The sequence below is a fragment of the Nothobranchius furzeri genome, chromosome 16, assembly GCF_043380555.1.
Source record: "Nothobranchius furzeri strain GRZ-AD chromosome 16, NfurGRZ-RIMD1, whole genome shotgun sequence".
NCBI lineage: Eukaryota > Metazoa > Chordata > Actinopteri > Cyprinodontiformes > Nothobranchiidae > Nothobranchius > Nothobranchius furzeri.
This window is the reverse complement of record NC_091756.1, coordinates 36,794,043-36,812,656: the sequence shown is the minus strand read 5'-3', so window position 1 is coordinate 36,812,656 and position 18,614 is coordinate 36,794,043. Positions and strand designations below refer to the sequence as shown.

Sequence of the window (18,614 nt, the reverse complement as noted above, 5' to 3'; positions counted from 1 at the left end):
TAAAACTACAAGGACGATGTTAAAATACAAACAGTTGTATGTTATTTATTGTGATATTTATTAAATATTGTTATATATTGAGAAAAATATATATTTATTTATAAAAGAGAATTAAAAATATTAAACGCTCAAAAGTATCGAAAATTGGTACCGTTAAGTAGGGATGAGCGAGTACACCACTATCTGTATCTGTATCTGTATCTGTTCAACCAACTAAATTATCTGTATCTGTACTCGGAATGGGCGTGGCATAATCCAGAAGTGGGCATGGTTTACATCAATATATTATTTTAAGTCTGAAATTGATATGATCAGAAGTTGCTATGTGTATTGTTTATTTGAAAACTATTTACAGAGCAGCCTCAGAATTGAGATTAAATATTTTTGATCACAATAGTAAAGGAACTGTTACAGAACAAGTTTTTCAATAAAATCAGAACATTAATGTTTAAGTGCATGGATTAATACATCTGAACTCATGCAGTAGGAACTAGGAAATATGAAATGCTAGAACCAGACACAACTTTATATATATTTTTTTATTTTAATTTGGTTAAACTGATTTTTTTCTTAATGTGCTTGGCATTTTCCCACACAAAGTTAAACTAAACAATGTTGATTAATGTGTGTGTGTGTGCGTGTGTGTGTGTGTGTGTGTGTGTGTGTGTGTGTGTGTGTGTGTGTGTGTGTGAGTGTGTGTGTGTGAGAGAGAGAGAGAGAGAGAGAGAGAGAGAGAGATAGAGAGGGAGAGAAGGAGAGAGAGGGAGTTAAAAAAAAAACGACCGGAGGGGAGGTAGTGACTAACACAACACGTCAGCTCTGTCTTGTGAAATGCACCAGGTAAGTTACGAAAAAAGTCACTTTAAATATGCAACCGAAAAAGAGGCGAGCTGAAGAAAACCTAGGGAAAACTGAAGAAACGTGAGAAACAGTGAAGCAACCACAGCAAGATCCGTTACTGTCTCTGTGTGTGCGTGAATGAACAGGACGGACTGTGCTCCCGGTCGGCTGCAGTTTTGAGTGTAGGGAGGGGCGGGCGCTCTATGAGACTGGCCAATCACAGAGAGTGAAGACAGTCAGTTACCCAATGAGGATTTTCCTTCAGCACGATTACAGATATTGACTCGTTTTACTCGTTTCATGCTTGTATTCGTTAAAAATGCTTTATCCGTACCGGATACTCGTTTCAGAGTATCCGGCTCATCCCTACCGTTAAGTACTGGTATCGATTCGGTACCGGGAATTAGTACCGGATCGATTCAAATGTCAAAGGTACCCATCCCTATGCATCTATATGTGTAAACTTAACATGTAACACAAACAAGTCCTATTTAATTTTAAAAGTTTTCTTGGCTTTTTAACTATATTACTTTTCCAGACTGTAACCAAAGATAACTAGCTGATTGAAGCCAGTGTGTGTAAGAGTCTGAACAACACAGAGCAAAGTCCATATCTCATATTTTAGCTGCTGCTGTGGGGCTGATAATGTTTTGAAAATTGTAGATAGCAGGAGATAGTTTTGAAAAGAAGGAACCAGAGAGGGGATTAAATGAAACCTACTGGGGGCATAAACAACAATAACAGGTTGCAGGGTTTTGTAATCTATCACTGAAAGAAATACTCTTTACATCAGATAGTTCAATGGTCCAATCGGCTCATCGGTAGGCAAACATCCCGAGGCAGGTAAAGGGAAAGCTACATCCATTCTAACGAATGACTCTCACTCTTTTGCACAAAGATTAAAGGTTCAAGTTTCCAGTTGCAGGACAGACGATGAAATTGTTTTGTCTGGGCTGCTGTAACTGTTGTAGTAACTGAACTGAGATTATACTGGATGACAGGAGCCTTTGACAGGTGTCTCAAAGGCTGAACTTACACATCTCCCATTTACTTACTTTCAATGTTTTACGGTAGATTGGCCATAATAGTACATCACATTAGGTGGCTGTTGGATCAGAACAAAGGACTGATTTGTCAGGAGCAGCAAACAGGCTTGAGAAGCCCAACCTTGTGTTTGTTTGACGTTTAATCTGTTGAAATTTGATTTAGATTTCATTCTCATCCCTGGCAGGTTAGATGGCTGTGGCTTTCACATGGATTTTGCCCCTTTGGTACCATATGAAAAGAAAGTAGTCAGCAAGCTGGGGAAAAAAACTGACTCAGGCCTTAATTTGAAACAGTTGTTTTTTAATCTGAGACACCTGTCTCATATCAAGCCCCCGTTGTCTAGAGCACACCTCACGCATTTTGGGTTCTTGCTCCAACGCTCTGGAATGAGTTGCCTTCACCTGTTAGGCAGGCACCATCACTTCAGGTCTTGCTTGAAGACTCAATTTTATGTGAAGTTTCATTTCATGCTGTTTTTATCTTGTTGAAAATGTTTTTACGATTGTTTAATGTGAAATCCACTTCCTTTAAAGTTTTTATGATTGTTTTTATTTTTTTTAATATTTCATTTAATGCTCCACACTGTATTTCATATGTGTTTTTAAGATTGTGTTCAACACCATGGGCTCTTAAGGTCGTGGAAGGTGCTTTATGAATAAATAAATGAAATTAGTCGTGAATTACCACAAACTAGCATGTTTTTTTCCCCTGTAGAATATGGTGTATTTTATTCACCTGTCTTGTAGTTAAAACAGGTTAGAGTGTGTGGTGTGCTCTCTGGAAGTGATGTAAAAATGCAAAAAAACAAACAAAAAAAACATGCAACTATCATACTGAGACTAGGTATCAGAAATTGTTTCATGTTTCATTTTCTTAAAAGGAAATGTTGATCGGAGTGTCCCTAGTAGTTTCTTAAAGTGTGGTACTTTGATTCTACATTATATAGTGCTTTGGTATGGATTTGCATTTCTTAGATACTTTTCTTATCTTGTCAACATACCTTTTGTTGACTTCCAATTTTAGAAATCATATTAAGAAAAGAGTAATGAATAGAAAAAAATCTGGTGCTTTATTAATTACAAGCAGCACTTCACCTTGCTCTTTAAATATAACATATACTCTTATGTCCCCATGTTGGCCACACCTTATTAAATGCTTTCTAAATGTACAATTATTATTGGATAAAATCAGTTGTTGTCATTATGTTTTCACACTAATGCCATAAAAAGCTGCATTTTGCTGCAAGTCATCACACACAACCCCTGGTCTAGCTGTCTTTATCTTTTCATGACAATAGATGTGAGACAACACAAAAGCTCTTCTTCACAGATGAGATTTTTTCTATCCTCCTGGCTGGAAATTGAATGGTCCAACACTAATGATTTGCTCAAACCAGCATCAAATAAATCAGTGCCAAAAAAAAAAAGAAGCACAAGTCAAGTAAAACCAACCTGTTTATCTGCAAAGGAGCTTTTTAATGACTTTTTTGGGTTTTATGCTGATTCTGTGTAGTTTTAATCCAAACACACTAGTCAACATCTGAAGAACTATTCTTCTGTTCCTGAAATAATTTTTTTGTAAACTCTTTTGAACTATGACTGTGTTGAAGGTATATTAAAAACAGACAGAATGCTGTAGCCATCAATAAAACCCTCCACATTTTCTTAAATAGATGTAGTTTTAATAGTAAATTGTTACCTGAGGAGCTTGTCTTTATTTTTCTCCACGTATGTTGGAGGAACATTCGATACGATCACCTGCATGTCCAGCTGGTTTACAACTGAAACCTGATCAACAAGACAAAAACATTCAAAATATGAATACAAATATTAACCTCTAGATCCAAAAGCCAGACTCAGCACATCATAATTTCTGGAGACACAAAAGCCAGTATCTCACTGGAATTTTATAAGGTTGAGGGAATCGACATTACAACTAAAATATACATTTTCACTCTGAAATCACACTATGTGACATTTTTATTGCATAGACTCAGAGACTCTAGACTCAGAAAATTCCTTTTCTCACCAACTATGAACTCTATGATCCAGCAATTGCCACTAACTCAGTAAATTCTTGATTATTGTAGCATATATATATATACACACACACACACACACACACACACACACACATATATATATATATATATATATATATATATATATATAGGCTGGGGTAGCAAACTCAAAGTGCAAAATTAAAAGTGCAAAACATTAAAAAAATGTATTGTCTTTCAGTTAAGTCCCTTTTCTATTTTTCTGAATGAACTTTGACTCCTGCACACAGCATAGACATAGAAGAGTAGTCACCGCACCAACCGCTAATGCCTATGTTTGGCCGCAGTTGCGGGTTCTACTTTTTTATAAAGTCTATGGTTAACAAAATGTTTTAGCTAGGCTTTAGCTCCGGAAAAGCTCCGTGGAGATCTGGAGCTAGAACGGCGAAAGAACGCATTTATAAACCTATTCACGCACGGCAGGACAAACGCACTCACTTTTACGTTCGGCAGGCAAAATACGAACAAGTTCAGTTCACGTTCAGGAAAAAGCAAACTAATTCACAAACGATCGTTCAATGAATGCGTTCGGGCATAACACTGTAGTTAGGAATTCTACCATAAAGTAACTAAATCTTTTCGGAAAGACAAGCGTATAATTAATTTTTGCCTATAATATTTGCATTTTTAAATCTCTCATTTCTTTTACAGTAAAAATCAAATATAGACCTACTGCAGTGTGACGTCACATGCCCACACCCCGGACCCCCAGCTAGCTACTAAAAAATCGCATTGAAAACTTTGTGCTAAACACAGTTAGCGTTGAGATGTTTATTTTTTGTTTAGCTGCACAAAGATGTGTTAGATGATTTAAAGGAGTAATATCTAAATTCCTAGGTTTTTTGGGTTTTTCGCAATAACATGCAATGGGTGTATGATTTGAGTCCAGTCTTTTTAAAGAAAGTTCACTTGTTTTCCCACACATGTACTGTTTTCTCTAGTATAAATGAATGCCTTGTGAGTCAGTCTCTGAAGAAAAAAGCTCTGGCGCTCCCATTTCAGGAGCTAGAAGTCAGCCACAGCAGAGTTGAGCATCGGATGGCAGGATTTGGAGTCTTGTTTCCTGATATTTGGACATCTTGCCTCTGATTGGCTAACAGCAAAACAATTCTACCAGTGACTCAGTTTGCTTTGCAATGTTGATGTTTTATCTCCACAAATAACACAAGCCTGAGTTCTGCCATGTTGTGGAGTTGCTAATGCTAACAGTTAGCTTCAACTAGCCGAGATACACTCTGCTCTCTCCTGGATGGTAAACCAGCAATGCCTTTCCTCGTTGCGAGACAAGATAGGTGAGTCTATGAATGCTAGCTTGACATTATGACAAGCAAATGTCAGGCCTTTCTAATTTGAGTGCTTCCCTGTCTATTTTCTATCAGTGGCTAATGGGGGAATAGGGGTAGAAGACCTGTTTAGCTTCATGTAAACTCAGTGACTGATCATATTTAAAAAACTAACAAGTAAAAATGGTTTCCCAGTCAACCTGGTCTTTAAAATTGTCAATATGTTTCCAAAAATAAACACACACACCACAATTTCTGCTGTGCTGCTGTGTCCTAGACCGTAGTTGTCCGTGGCAACCACTTCAAACTTAAAATACGACCTCCTCATGTTGCGATACACGATGGCCGTCTTCACAACGCCGCTGTAAGGCTCGATGACAAAGCCGTCTTTGCTGTCCCCTTTGTTGGGAGGAGGGGGGATGATCAGACTGTAGAGCATGGCGCTGTAGTTGCCCGTGTCTTTGTCCAAAGCCTGGGAAACCAATTATACTCCAATTATTGTTATTACCACCACCAATCTTAACATAATAATCACTGTCATCATGAAGTACAACCATCATGCATACAGAGTGACAAACTTAATGATCTGATTATTATAATTGTATTTATTATCATTACTGTAATTTAGGTGTTTGAGTAGCCGAACACTAGGACTCACCTTTTCATGTCGTTTCATGTTTCACCTACCAAACTCTTTTTTGTAGATTCCCTGCATATAACCAAACTTCATTTAACACTTGCTTTTCTACTGTGAGTTAGCAGTAAAGTGTGAAGTGATGTTTTAAGCTGTTTGGAGGTCTATTAATCTATTCTGTCACCTGGCGAACTATCAGCTCACACCCAGACACGCTTGGACAGACATTGATTTATTGCAGCATCTTTGCAGAAGGAAAATGAGGAGAGTTCTGAGACACCTAGCACATCAAACACGCAGCTGTGATACAGGGGGAAATAGTGTTGGTGTCCTATGATACGGACAGGAAAACAGAAATAAGTTGGTTTGAGTGACATGCATTTGTTCATCTTGAATTATTAAGTTAAATAAAGCAATGCCAAAGAATCTCCAAAGTCTTTAAAAACACTCAAAATATCTCTGATAAAAGGATTCTATGAAAATATAATATATAATTCGAGAAAAACTGCAGAAAATGTCTTTAATGGTGTTTGGCTGCAAAAATAAACTTTCCATCTAAAATCTTCATGAGACTTTTAAAGGTTTAAAAGACATGTTTTATTTTGGTGTCAATAAATCTTTTCATTTTCCATTTAATCTTCTGTGTGCTTATGTCTTACTGAAACATCACTTTAAACTAGGAATGTCCAACTCCCATTTCAAGTATTGGGACCCATTCATGGCATTTTTTAAAGGATCATGTTGGATCGATCTGACGGCATTCAGCTGTCCATCTCTAACTACTAACAACTGAACTTCTAACAAAACACACATTACAATATTTGTAAACAAATCTATTACTGAAAGGTAGCTAGAAGCTTGGCATTATCAATGACCTGCTGATCTATAAAGAGAACACTGTCCTTTGAAAGTTGTGGCAGTAACAAACTGTGACCCAGCTTCCTGGTACAATCTATGGTCACTCTAAGTCCCTCACTGTTAGCTTTGGCATCAATCACATTGCTACATCTTCATTTGTAGGTTAATTTAGATGAACATGATTGCCAAATGAATACAAATAAAGATACACATCAGTTTGACTTTTGAAACTTTGGACAGGTTTTTGTATGAACAATTATCTTGGTCATGTCAACAAAAACAAAGTTGCTTGCACTACAGTTATGCCTGCATTCATGCTATTCTTCATAAGCCTCATGAAATAAATAAGGATTTCAATGATCATAAAATGATGAACAACTGCAGTGAAACTTTGCACTAGGAAAAAAAAAACATGGATACAGGCCCAGATCTACATTAAAAGTTAACAGCTTCTAAGCTAGGCAATGCCCCGTGTCTGTTAAATTTTTCATGCAAATCCTTTTCCTACTTTTAGAAGCTGTGCCAACAACAAAATGACAAACAGAATAACAAACAAACTATCAACCATATCACCTCCTTGGCACAAGAACAAATTGGCTACAGCCGCACTGGTGTATATGAATAAAAATACGTTCTCTCTGATTTTGTCACCAAATAAAAACAAAAAATATAGTTGTTGACACTTCTGTTACATTTTACAGGCTCTTCGTGTTTGTCCTTGTGTCGCGGACTTCTGGCAAATGATGCATGTTGGTCCTAAGCACAGTCAGCCAATCACAGTGGTAATGTTGATAAATAAAGGCACATCACTCAAGTAAGAAGTAAAATGAGAGGTTAAAATTGTAGAATATCTTATTTTTAAAACCAGGCTACTAGGCTTATCCAGAACAGTTTTGTAAGTAAGTAAGTAAGTAAGTAAGTAAAAGTTTATTTATATAGCGCCTTTCTCAGATATAAATCACAAAGCGCTGTACAACATGATAAAGATCAGGGCAAATACCTCTAACCAATAAAAACATCAGAAAAACAATAGCAGTGATAAACGTAGAAAATAAAATCATGAGTATAAACAAAGTGAAGGTGTGAACCCGAACAAAGCCATCTTTTTGAAACATTTAGGGAGGGAACGCCTGGATGAAAAGGTGAGTTTTTAGATGATTTTTAAAGACCTGTTGTGAAGGAACAGCAGAGTAAGTTGCACTAAAATGGAAGAGTACATGACAGATGGAGTTGGTGTCTTTTGGGGTCGCTGTGTCGTGTCCTTGTGCCTTGCAGCGTTGGCCTAAAACACTGCTTTGTTGTATAGTCCTAAATCTAAATCAGCTCCTGCTATTCCTTTGTGTTAATTATTGTTTTCATTTACAGTCAATATGATTAATGAGGTCACCAAGAAAAATTTGAATCATTATTGAGTAATTTTCATGACTTTTTCACTCAAAAAATGCCAGCTGTTCCCATTCACTTACATTGTTTATGCTAAGTTGAAGCTAACCGAATACTGCCAAATTAGGAGAATGACTGGCTGGTTATAAAATGTTTTTTTTTCCATTTAGCTAGCCTCTACCTCACACCGGAAGCATCAGTGGTGCGGAACGTTGCTGCTTCAGATAGAATCCATTATAGCGGCGAGAGATTCAAACCAGCCGCACAGTGAGTAAACCATTCTGGTACCGCTCCATGACGCTAATGCCTCCAGTGTGAAATAGGGGTAACTGAGGAATATGGCAACTAACTTAGGCCCTGTCCACACGTAGCCGGGGATCTGCCAAAACGTAGATATTTTTCTACGTTTTGGCATGTCATCCACACGAAAACGGAGTTTTTTCACACGAAAACGGATCTTTTTAAAAACTCCAGCCAAAGTGAAGATCTGCGTTTTCTCCGTTTTGGGTGTCTGCGTGTGGACAGACAAAACCGGAGTTTTAAGGTCCGCAACGTCACTTTCTGCGACAAAAAAAATGCTGACATCACGTGTGCGACCTGTGTTTACACTAGCCGGCATCGAAGCCCTCAGAGCTGCGCTCTGTCACTACCCGATCCATCAATTGTCCAAGCGCTTTCTGCTTGTTTGTTTTTGCAAGCGGAATTACTGCTCCTTGTGGAAGACCACAGACGAAGGACGAGGTTAAGAACGGGGGAAGTACTGCCGCCTACAGGTCTGGCATGTCCTTAACAACGTATTTATCCGGGTATGTGTGGACAGAGTTTGTTTTTAAAACGCGGTGGTGTGGATGCAAGTTTTTGGAGGGGCGGGTATTCGTTTTCAAAAAACCCCGGCTACGTGTGGACTAGGCCTTAAACTTGGGGGTGTTACGGCCAGTGCCTTTTTGTTCTGGGATGGGATAAGAAACTGTCATCTCCACTCCTCAAGACTCTACCTGTAGGAGACTGCCGACAGGTGTTTGCACACCTGGGCCCAATTCGTTCATCAGCACCAGTGCAGCATAAAAGAGGAGCTGCGAGAGGAAGACACAAAGAGAGACCGGATCCGTCCCATGTCTCATGGCTGGCTCCATTGGTGTTTTAAAGGTTTTTTTAGTAGTTTTTGTCAGGCTGTTTTTAATGGGTAAAAGGAAGAGGGATTTTAGAAATTTTTTTTTGTCCACTTTCAGATTGTAAAACAGGTGAGGGACTAACTTGCACACGGCTCTGTATTATGACGTGTCATTTTAACACCCACCACTGGTCGTAACAAGGGGTAATAGGGTAAAATGCCTACACCACGCTCAGGACAATCCAGACTCTTCTCATGCATCGTTCCACAAATGTGGAATGACCTTCCAAGCACTACCAGAACAGCGGCTTCCTTCTCAATTTTCAAGAAACTCCTGAAGACCCTGCTCTTCAGAGAGCATCTTCTTCACTAGCACCCTCCCTGCACCCGTCTCAACCCCCCCCCATCTAACATCCACTCCTTGCTCCCTTCTCTCCATGATTGATGTCAAGTTGTTGTTAGGGCAACATGCCGATTATCACTTGTAAGTCGTTTTGGACAAAAGCATCTGCTAAATACATAAACATAAACATAATATACTTTACAGTATGATCAATCAATCAAACACTCCAACCAACACAAATATTATTTTTATTTCCACAAATGTGGTGCTAAATTTCATATCTCCTCCCACTCTGCATTATTTCATCACCTTCTAAGGGAACACAGCTCAATGGATTTTTTATTCCAAATTTTGTTATTGCAGAAGTAGGGAAGAAAATATATATAATTGATTTGCTCTTAATGTGCTCTGTTGGTTTTGGAAGTGACAAACTCCTCTTAGGGACAAGGAGGAACTCCAGCAGGAGCAAAACTAACAGCAAAGGCAAGACAGTCGTGCTCTAAGTCACGTGCACTGGCTTTAAATCTCCAAATGGGTGATTGACTAGTCATGTTTAAAGTCAGCGATGCTTGCGAACAACCATGCTTTATAACGAGGACCAGGAAAGCAGTTCTTCCTCTAGCGACTGCATATCAGCACCTGATAAGATTGTCAGCAGGAGGTGCATGTCGGGAGCTACACAGAGAATATTTAAGTAGAGAAAGAGTCATTACTAAGACGAATGAGTTCATGGTCAGATCACTCATCTGTTTCCATATTCTCCATGTGAACACAAAGACACCAGTACAGGAGTGTGTGTGTGTGTGTGTGTGTGTGTGTGTGTGTGTGTGTGTGTGTGTGTGTGTGTGTGTGTGTGTGTGTGTATTTAACAGTTCCTGTATGATGTGTCTCCTTGTACTCTTAGAGGGAGGGGTCACTGCAAATCAATGCAAGGAGCAATCACCTCTGAAAAAAAGAAAGAAAGTTGTGTTCTGAATAAAGCTTCTTCTTCCTGACTGATGCTAGCTCCATGCAAAGGTCATATGGGGTCGTTTAGTGATTTGATGACTGTAATCGTATGTAGTCCTGGTAACTCATGTTGCTTTTAATCTTTTATATTTCCCCCTAACTTGAAATGTGCAACAAGTCGAAATGAATGAACCTGAATTTACATCAGTTTCATGTTCTCCTTTCTATCTTATTACTGCCACTCTTTAAGGTCTAATGAAGCAGGAATGTCTTGATCTTAAAATACCCAGTTAAATATTAACATCCATATTTTGTGCATGCAAACTAACTTGAGACTTTCTGTGGCATCAAGGCTCATTAAAATACATTGCTTTATGTGAAACAGAGCTTGAAAGAGACTGGCTCTATAATGCCTTCTGGCTCCTGAAAGGTGTTATAATAAAAAATGCTCATAGTAGTTTAAGGTTATTCTCAGTTTAGACAAGAACATTTGGAACAAGTTGTCCAAAATCCTAAAAAAATGAAAATTTTTTGTGTAATTTTGTGGTTGTTTACATTTTACATGAGTACAATTATCTTCTCATTTAGTTTAATGCAGATTTAAACATTTTCCAAACCAAAGCTGTTTCTGAATGTACCTGAACTTGTAAGACAGGAGTGAATGTTTTGGCATCTTCTGTAACTCCTCCGATGTAAAGAGACTTGGTGAACACTGGCGGGTGGTCGTTCTCATCCCAGATATCGACCACCACCTTAGCTGTGTTGCCTAGAACACACAAACACACATTATGACGTACTTTGACTTGCTCAGGACAAAAGGAGCATTTATGCCATAAGTACAGCTGTAAAAAGAAATGTCACACAAGCAAACAAGCCTGAGAACTGGACAAAGATAGCCTGAGTAAATACAAGATGTGGTTTAGAAGCTGGGGTTAGAAACCAAGGTGTCAAAAACCTATTTAGTTTTTTGTCTAAATAAACTCCTTATTAAAACTCAAGATTAGCAAAGGACAACAATGATTTGCTGCTTTGATCCAAGCAGATTTCTTTATTTCAAAGATTTTAAAATAAATGCGGAGCAGCATGTGGTAAACAGCATAATTAAAGGAGATAAGAAGAAACCGTGAAGTTGAGCTTCAATTAAGAAGAGCATGGATCTGTTTTGAAAGGAGGCAGGAGGAAGACCGCAGAAGAAAAAAGCATAAAAGATGAGACGGGGAGAAAAAAGGCAAGAGGATAAAGAATGTGAGACTAATTAGACCCATTTTCACTTCACTTCTAATTCTACAGAAAATCACGTGATGCTGTTGTCTGTATTTCCTCTTAGATGTGCAATATATTTAATCTTGGCCTGACCAGAAGGATCAGTGTGTGTCAGTGAACAAAAATAACACTTTAACAGTCAAACAAGAAAACATCTTGAAATCTTTACGCAGCTTAATTGGTCTCCTTCGTTTTTTGAAAACTTGTTTGAAAGTTTTGAAAAAAATCTGGAAAATAAAAAAATTGTAAATAGCAAGACTTGTGAAGGCCTACAGGACAAACATCCAACAACACAGTTTTAAGTCTCTAGTTTGATCATGATACAGTATTATACCAGTACAGTGGACTGTGATTTAATGTTTGCAGATTTCTCAAATCTAGTCAAAATGCTGGTGAAGGTTCTCAGTCATCCAGGTCATGGTAATCCCAAAGCGTTCAAATCAAGGCAACTGGACTTCTTTGGTTTCTTGAAGCCAGTCACAAAACCATTTTGATTAGATACGATTTCAGATCCGCTGATCAGCATGAAACAATATTACAAGCAGGGGCAGGGCTGGGGCAGCGGGCCCCCGGCCCGGGCTTGGAAAGGGCTCGTCCCTGGGAGAGGCTCGCCGCTGCAACAAGGCGGATGACAGGGAAAACCGCCTCTGACACAACCAAGCATGCTGGAAAAGATGCACTTAATAAATTGTGCTCAGAAGAGGTTGAGCTCCATTTAAAAAAAATTACTCTCATGCTGATTTATATACAGTTTATATAGGTTGTCCCAGTCAGGACTGAGTCATGGTTGCTAAAAACTTTACAAGACCGACTGACTTTAGTGATGTAGTAGGTGTAAAATGTTGAATAAAATGCATTACTGGCTTTATTTTTACTCTCACATGAGCTGCAAATTTACAGGTGGATCTCCAAAATCGTCTCCAGGTGTATTATGGGTAAAACTCATCACCAGCTGTTCACCATCATCATCATCACTTGTCAACAGATAGAAAACTAGGCGGCTAACAGAGAAGAAGAAATAGTGTTGGTCTCAGGGATTATTTCAGTTCCATTTTCAAGATGGACTTTTTCAGTGAAGCTGACCATCATTATGAGAGGCTACCTAACTCCGTCGCTAGTTTGTCTCAGCCAGAGGCGACGCTCAGCCTTGACCTCCATGGCTATAGAAAAAGACTAAACATGACTACGTTACTGAAGTCTTCCTGTGCATAGAGGAGGATGGTTTTCTTCTATAAATAATCAGCAACTTTGGTGAGTGTTATTTTATTTACACATAAAACCAAATTAATAAATACACGTCGTTGATCATGAACTGCAGCCAGTAGTGGCGCAGTTGCAGCTGTTATGTAAAGGGTTGAAAGAGTCTTAACAGGGTTTCTTTTGATCCCTTTGGTATTCCCTCTCAATACACAAAATGCCCTTCATAATATTTAATTATCAACTAGACTGAACAAACATCCATGCGTAATCTCTAAATTACGCAGCATCCTGTCACACGCTCCCTCAACCCCCCCCCCCCCCCCTCACTCAGTGCACTTAATAAACACTCAGCTGCGCTGCATGATGATAACCGCATGTAAAATACATTTAATGAAACCTGAAGAAAGTGTTTCAACAACCTTCTCTCTGTTTTATTAGTATAAAACTTGATTAGCGAGTCCACATCCAGACAGAATTATCCTCTCTTCTGTCTAATGATCTGTAGCAGCTGCTGTTTATGACCACGTCTTTTTTGCTAGTTTTTTATTTTAACATGCCCAATTTCAAAGAAAGGGGGGGTGGGTGGGGGGACATCAACCGTTCTCCAGAATTCACAGCTGGCCAGTGCGCCACCGTTGTAACATCATATTAGGTCAGTAAACTGGCCCTGAAGGCCCAGCTACCAAATACACAGGCTGCCACTACTAAAATCATGTTATCATGACCTTTATTATTTGGGTTTTAAGGGCCAGGTCATTTGCTCCGCCCCCAGCCAGGCTCTGATTTGCTCCGCTAGTGACCACAAGTAATTGACCCCAACCTTTTCCCCAGGGAGAGATGAGGTTTCCTCATTAACGGTCATCTCTCTGCTTGCCATGACGCCGCTAACTTCTTGAACACATTTGGTGATGTGGTGAAACAGGTGGAAATCAACATGACAGTGGAACCTCAAAATAAAGCAATGTTCAAAGTAAAGGTTCATCTGATTAATATGGAAGAAATACAAGCCGCTTTTAGAAAACAATGCTGCCAATGTGTCGCAACGCTGAGCCAGCATCAGGGAGCTTTAGGTTGTTAAGTGGTCAGACTGTGGCAGTAATGTGGCATGTTCATGTCCTTTTTACAAAAGATTACGCAATGACGGTATAACGGGGGTATGGGGCGGTCTCTGCGCTCCCACGGACGTCTGTTCATCTTGGACATAGCTTGCTTTTTATGACGATCAAAGCCACCCCTAAAGGAGTCTGTCCCCATGCAGTCTCTGGTGATCTGAGCTCCAGCTCTAACGGAGAAGCTCCTGGGGTGTCTGTATCACTCCAGTTTATCATATTAGTAGATTCTAAAGTTAAAGTCCAATTAGTCCTCACACACTGGTGAAATTCATCTCCACATTTGACCCATCCCCGTGGGGAGCGGTGAGCTGCAGCAGTGGCTATGCTTGGGAACTGTTGGTGGTTTAACCCTTTAAAGCTGAGTGCCAAACAGGCAGACACTGGGTTCCATTTTTAAAGTCTTTTGGTATGACACTACTGGTTTTGAACCCTGATTCCCCAGTCTCAGGGTGGACACTCTACCGCTAGCCCATTGTGAAAAAGCTGTTCAAAAAGCAAAACCTACTGCCATATTCAGCTTCCTTTTTAGTACAGTTTCTTGCATAATATGCTTTCACACGTCCAGTGTTGCTGTAATATTACTTCCAGGCATGTCAGCGCGAATACCGCTAAACTCCCGCATTGCCATGCTGCCACGGCACATTCACAAGGCACACCGTAATGGCAGTATTATGCTGATTTGCCAGCATGATGTGTGTTCTAAAAATAGCTACTTTCTCACCAGAATATGACTTTTTTAGACTTTATGACACAGAATTTTTAACTAACTAAAAACACACCAGCAAATATTTCATCTTCAAAAATTAAGCAGCACTGATAGATAAATAGTTATTCAATCAATTTCCACATTTTGGATCGATGACCATATAACTGATGTATCTATGTAGATGGATGTATTGTTACACTAGTAGAAGACAAGCATGTATATAACAGTAAGAATGAGACTGACAGCTAAGCATCGAGACAAAACAGCGCTTAACATAACTTCATAGACAAGATGACAGAACTCGACCTGCTGGTATCTGTAAAGCAGGAATAAAGCTACAGCTAGTCTATGTTTATGTACTGGGTCAGACAAATCAACACTATAATCTGAGACAAAACACACTTACTCTTTGTAGGAGCCCGAAGGTTGGAGGACACCACTTCCATGGAATTGGCCTCCACCTTCAGTACGTATTTGGGAACGGTCTCATAGTCCAGCAGACTGGCTGTGAAAATCTCTCCTGTTGTTTCGTTTAAGGAGAAAATGTCTGTAGAGAACAGAGCGATAAGAGAATGTTCCTGTACAAGGTTAAGGGCTTAGCTGTTTCACAGTTTCAGCTTTTAAAAGGACAACAAGAAAGTTGTGTAGTATTCCCAGAGCTGTTGTTGGAGCCGGTTGGATCAGGAAGAATCTTCAACAAATAGTAAAAGTGAGATTCCTAACAGGAAGGCTCTGAGTACACTCACCCCCTCCGTTGCCTCCGACGATGGAATACACGATAGTTTGATTGACAGCCGCTGCCATGATGACTCCCACCAGGGTTCCAACAGCAGCCTCTTCACTCACTGGTGGAAACCTAGGAACGGATCATGTAATCAATATTAATAGTTTGGAAACCCGCCTGCACATGTGTGGACTGCTGGCCCACTTCTCATCAAAGGGTGACAGAGATCTGGCAAGATAAATGTAGCTGAGGAAAAAAATCTATGAAGCATCCTACTTTTTCCTTCCCTTTGCCAGAGTTGGCAGTGGATTTACCAAGAAAGTATGAGAGCGGTGTTCAAATTTAAAAGAGTGTGCAGGAGTAAGACAGGATGTCAGTCATCCAGAGGAACAGAACACCTTAAGATCAGTTCAATCCAACACCTTTACATAACAGGTTTTTAAATACACATCATAACAGTGTTTTTATGATGATTCTGAGACCAAAGGTCTAGTTTAAAAGTCACAATAGTTTTTAAAAATGTTGTAAAAGATATTTTGGATAATTTAACTTTAATGTTAAAGGCCCATTCCATCACATGCTGGTGATATTACAACCCCAAATTTGACCCATACCCGTGGTGAACTGCAGCAGCGGCTGTGCTTGGGAACAATTTGGTGGTTTACCCCCCAGTCCAACCCCTTAAAGCTGAGCATCAAGCTGAGAGGCATTGGGTCCCATTTTAAAGTCTTTGGTATGACCCTGCCGGGATTTGAACCCTGATTTCCCAGTCTCAGGGCGGGCACTCACACCACTAGGCCACCCAGAAGGTAGAATTCCCCCAAAAGCCTAATTTATACTTCTCCATCAGCTTAGTGAGGGAGAGACACACACGCATTGACGGAGAAGTTTTGCTTTCAGATTTCTTCGTTAGCTGGGGATTGTTGCAAAACAATTCCCCGCCAGGACAACAGAAGACGTAGCACAATAATTTGAGGTTTCCTGCCACCATTACGGTCACATATCCGGTCCATGATACTATTGTGTTTACATTGTTTATTTCAGAGACTTTTCAAAACAAACCAATTTGTCCCCATTCACCTCTCCATGCGATCGGCACCTCCAAACTCTGGTTTCTCATCTTTTCCGTCCACAAATAAAATGCTTGCTGCATATCTTTTTACTTCGTCAGTGACGGATGAATAAACACTCATATTTCAGAGTGCCGCTAAACATCTTTTAACTTTTTGAGGGGACAAAGCTGGTGCTGTTGACAAATTTACAGGAAGCAGCGCCCTGACCAATCATAAGCTTGCGGTCTCCGTCACTTTCAACATATAGTCAAAAACTTGGATGCGTCTCCGTGACCCTCTGCGAGCCCGTTGGAGAGCTCTCAGCACAGAACCCAACCAGACCCGGCGCCAGAGGACTTCACCTGGAGGGGCAGTGGGTTTTTCTGGGGGGGCCCAGTAAACCGTGTTTTTTTCAACCCCTTTGCATGTTTATAATCTGTCTGGTGGACGTTACATACATCTACTTCCGGGTCAAATCCGTCGTTTTGCGTCACCATCTTGTTCTACATAACTAACTTAAAAGCTAAGATACTTCATTGTTTTATTCCGACTATGTATGCCAATTAAAGATGCAATCAAAACTTAAGACAAAGTAACTATGGCAAGCCAAATGAGCATTTATTCTGATATCAGGATATCAGCCAGAATTGTCATGAACATGTAAGCCATTTCTGTCCACTAGTTAACTAGTTAGACATGTTTGTGTCAACTAGTTAAATATCGAGGGTGAAAATGTGCCCACTAGTTAACTAGTGACAGCAGAAATGCGCACTAGTTAACTAGTGAACACATTTAGGCTTCAGTAGTTAACTAGTTGACACAAAAACTGCTCACTAGTTAACTAGTAAAAGCAGAAATGCATAGCAGTCAGCTACTTGAAGGTATTTGTCTCACTAGTTAACTAGTGAGGGTCAAAATGTGCACACTAGTTAACTTGTGGTAGACATAAATGCGCACTAGTTAACTAGTGAACATATTTTGGCTTCACTAGTTAACTAGTTGACACATAAATGGCTCACTAGTTAACTAGTAAAGACCAAAATGCATACCAGTCAGCTAGTTGAAGGTTTTTGTGTCTCACTAGTTAACTAGTGATGGCCAAAATGTGCACACTAGTTAACTTGTGGTAGACATAAATGTGCACTAGTTAACTAGTGAACACATTTTGGCTTCACTAGTTAACTAGTTGTCACATAAATGGCTCACTAGTTAACTAGTAAAGGCCAAAGTGCATACCAGTCAGCTAGTTGAAGGTTTTTTGTGTCTCACTAGTTAACTATTGATGGCCAAAATGTGCACACTAGTTAACTAGTGAAGGCTTAACTCCTAACTAGTTAACTAGTTGGAGTAGGTCAGTGCCACTAGTTAACTAGTGAACCATTAATGGCTCACTAGCTAGCTAGTTGATGGCAGCAGGCTCACTAGTTAACTAGTTGATGCATCCATTGTCCAAACTAGTTAACTAGTGAGGACATAAATGTATACTAGTAAACTAGTTCAAGTCTACATTCACACTAGCTAGCTAGTTGCGCAGAATTCTAATTAGGAGGTGGAGAATTTCTCAAATTAAGACTCTCTATTGGCTCCCTGTGTCAAAATAAAATATGACAACCAATCACAGTGCGGAATTTCGTAAAATCCCACCCCAAACATTTGCATGCGGCACACAAGTTAACATGCTGGCCAGAGGAACCTCAGCTAGTGAACTAGTAGTGGCTTCAGTGTGACACTTACATGTAAACTTGTGAAGGCAGAACTGCTCACTAGTTAACTAGAGAGGGTACAAATGTCCACTAGTTAACTAGTGAGGTGCAAAATAAGTGTCACTAGTTCACTAGTGGGCCCCAAATCGCCCACAAGTTAACTAGTAAGGTGCGGATATGCTCACTAGTTAACAAGTGAGGTGCAGATTTGCTCACTAGTTAACTAGTGCGCCCTAAAGCGCCCACTAGTTAACTAGTAAGGTGCAAAAAAGCATCACTAGTTAACTTGTAAAGTGCAGATATGCTCACTAGTTAACTAGTGGGCCCCAAAATGTCAACAAGTTAACT

General features: G+C 39.6%; 1 protein-coding gene across 4 annotated transcripts in view; it reads right to left on the bottom strand.

Annotated features, from left to right (window-relative positions):
• Positions 1–18,614, bottom strand: part of LOC107387904 (protocadherin-15) — a 514,972-nt gene that overhangs the window by 58,008 nt on the left and 438,350 nt on the right. For all 4 annotated transcript variants that reach the window (XM_054749198.2, XM_054749199.2, XM_054749191.2 and 1 more), the window contains exons 27-31: positions 15,534–15,643; positions 15,194–15,334; positions 11,145–11,272; positions 5,477–5,701; positions 3,586–3,674 (exon numbers count right to left, since the gene is read on the bottom strand). In XM_054749198.2, coding sequence (XP_054605173.2) covers positions 3,586–3,674; positions 5,477–5,701; positions 11,145–11,272; positions 15,194–15,334; positions 15,534–15,643 — 693 coding nt within the window. The remainder of the gene's footprint in view (positions 1–3,585; positions 3,675–5,476; positions 5,702–11,144; positions 11,273–15,193; positions 15,335–15,533; positions 15,644–18,614) is intronic.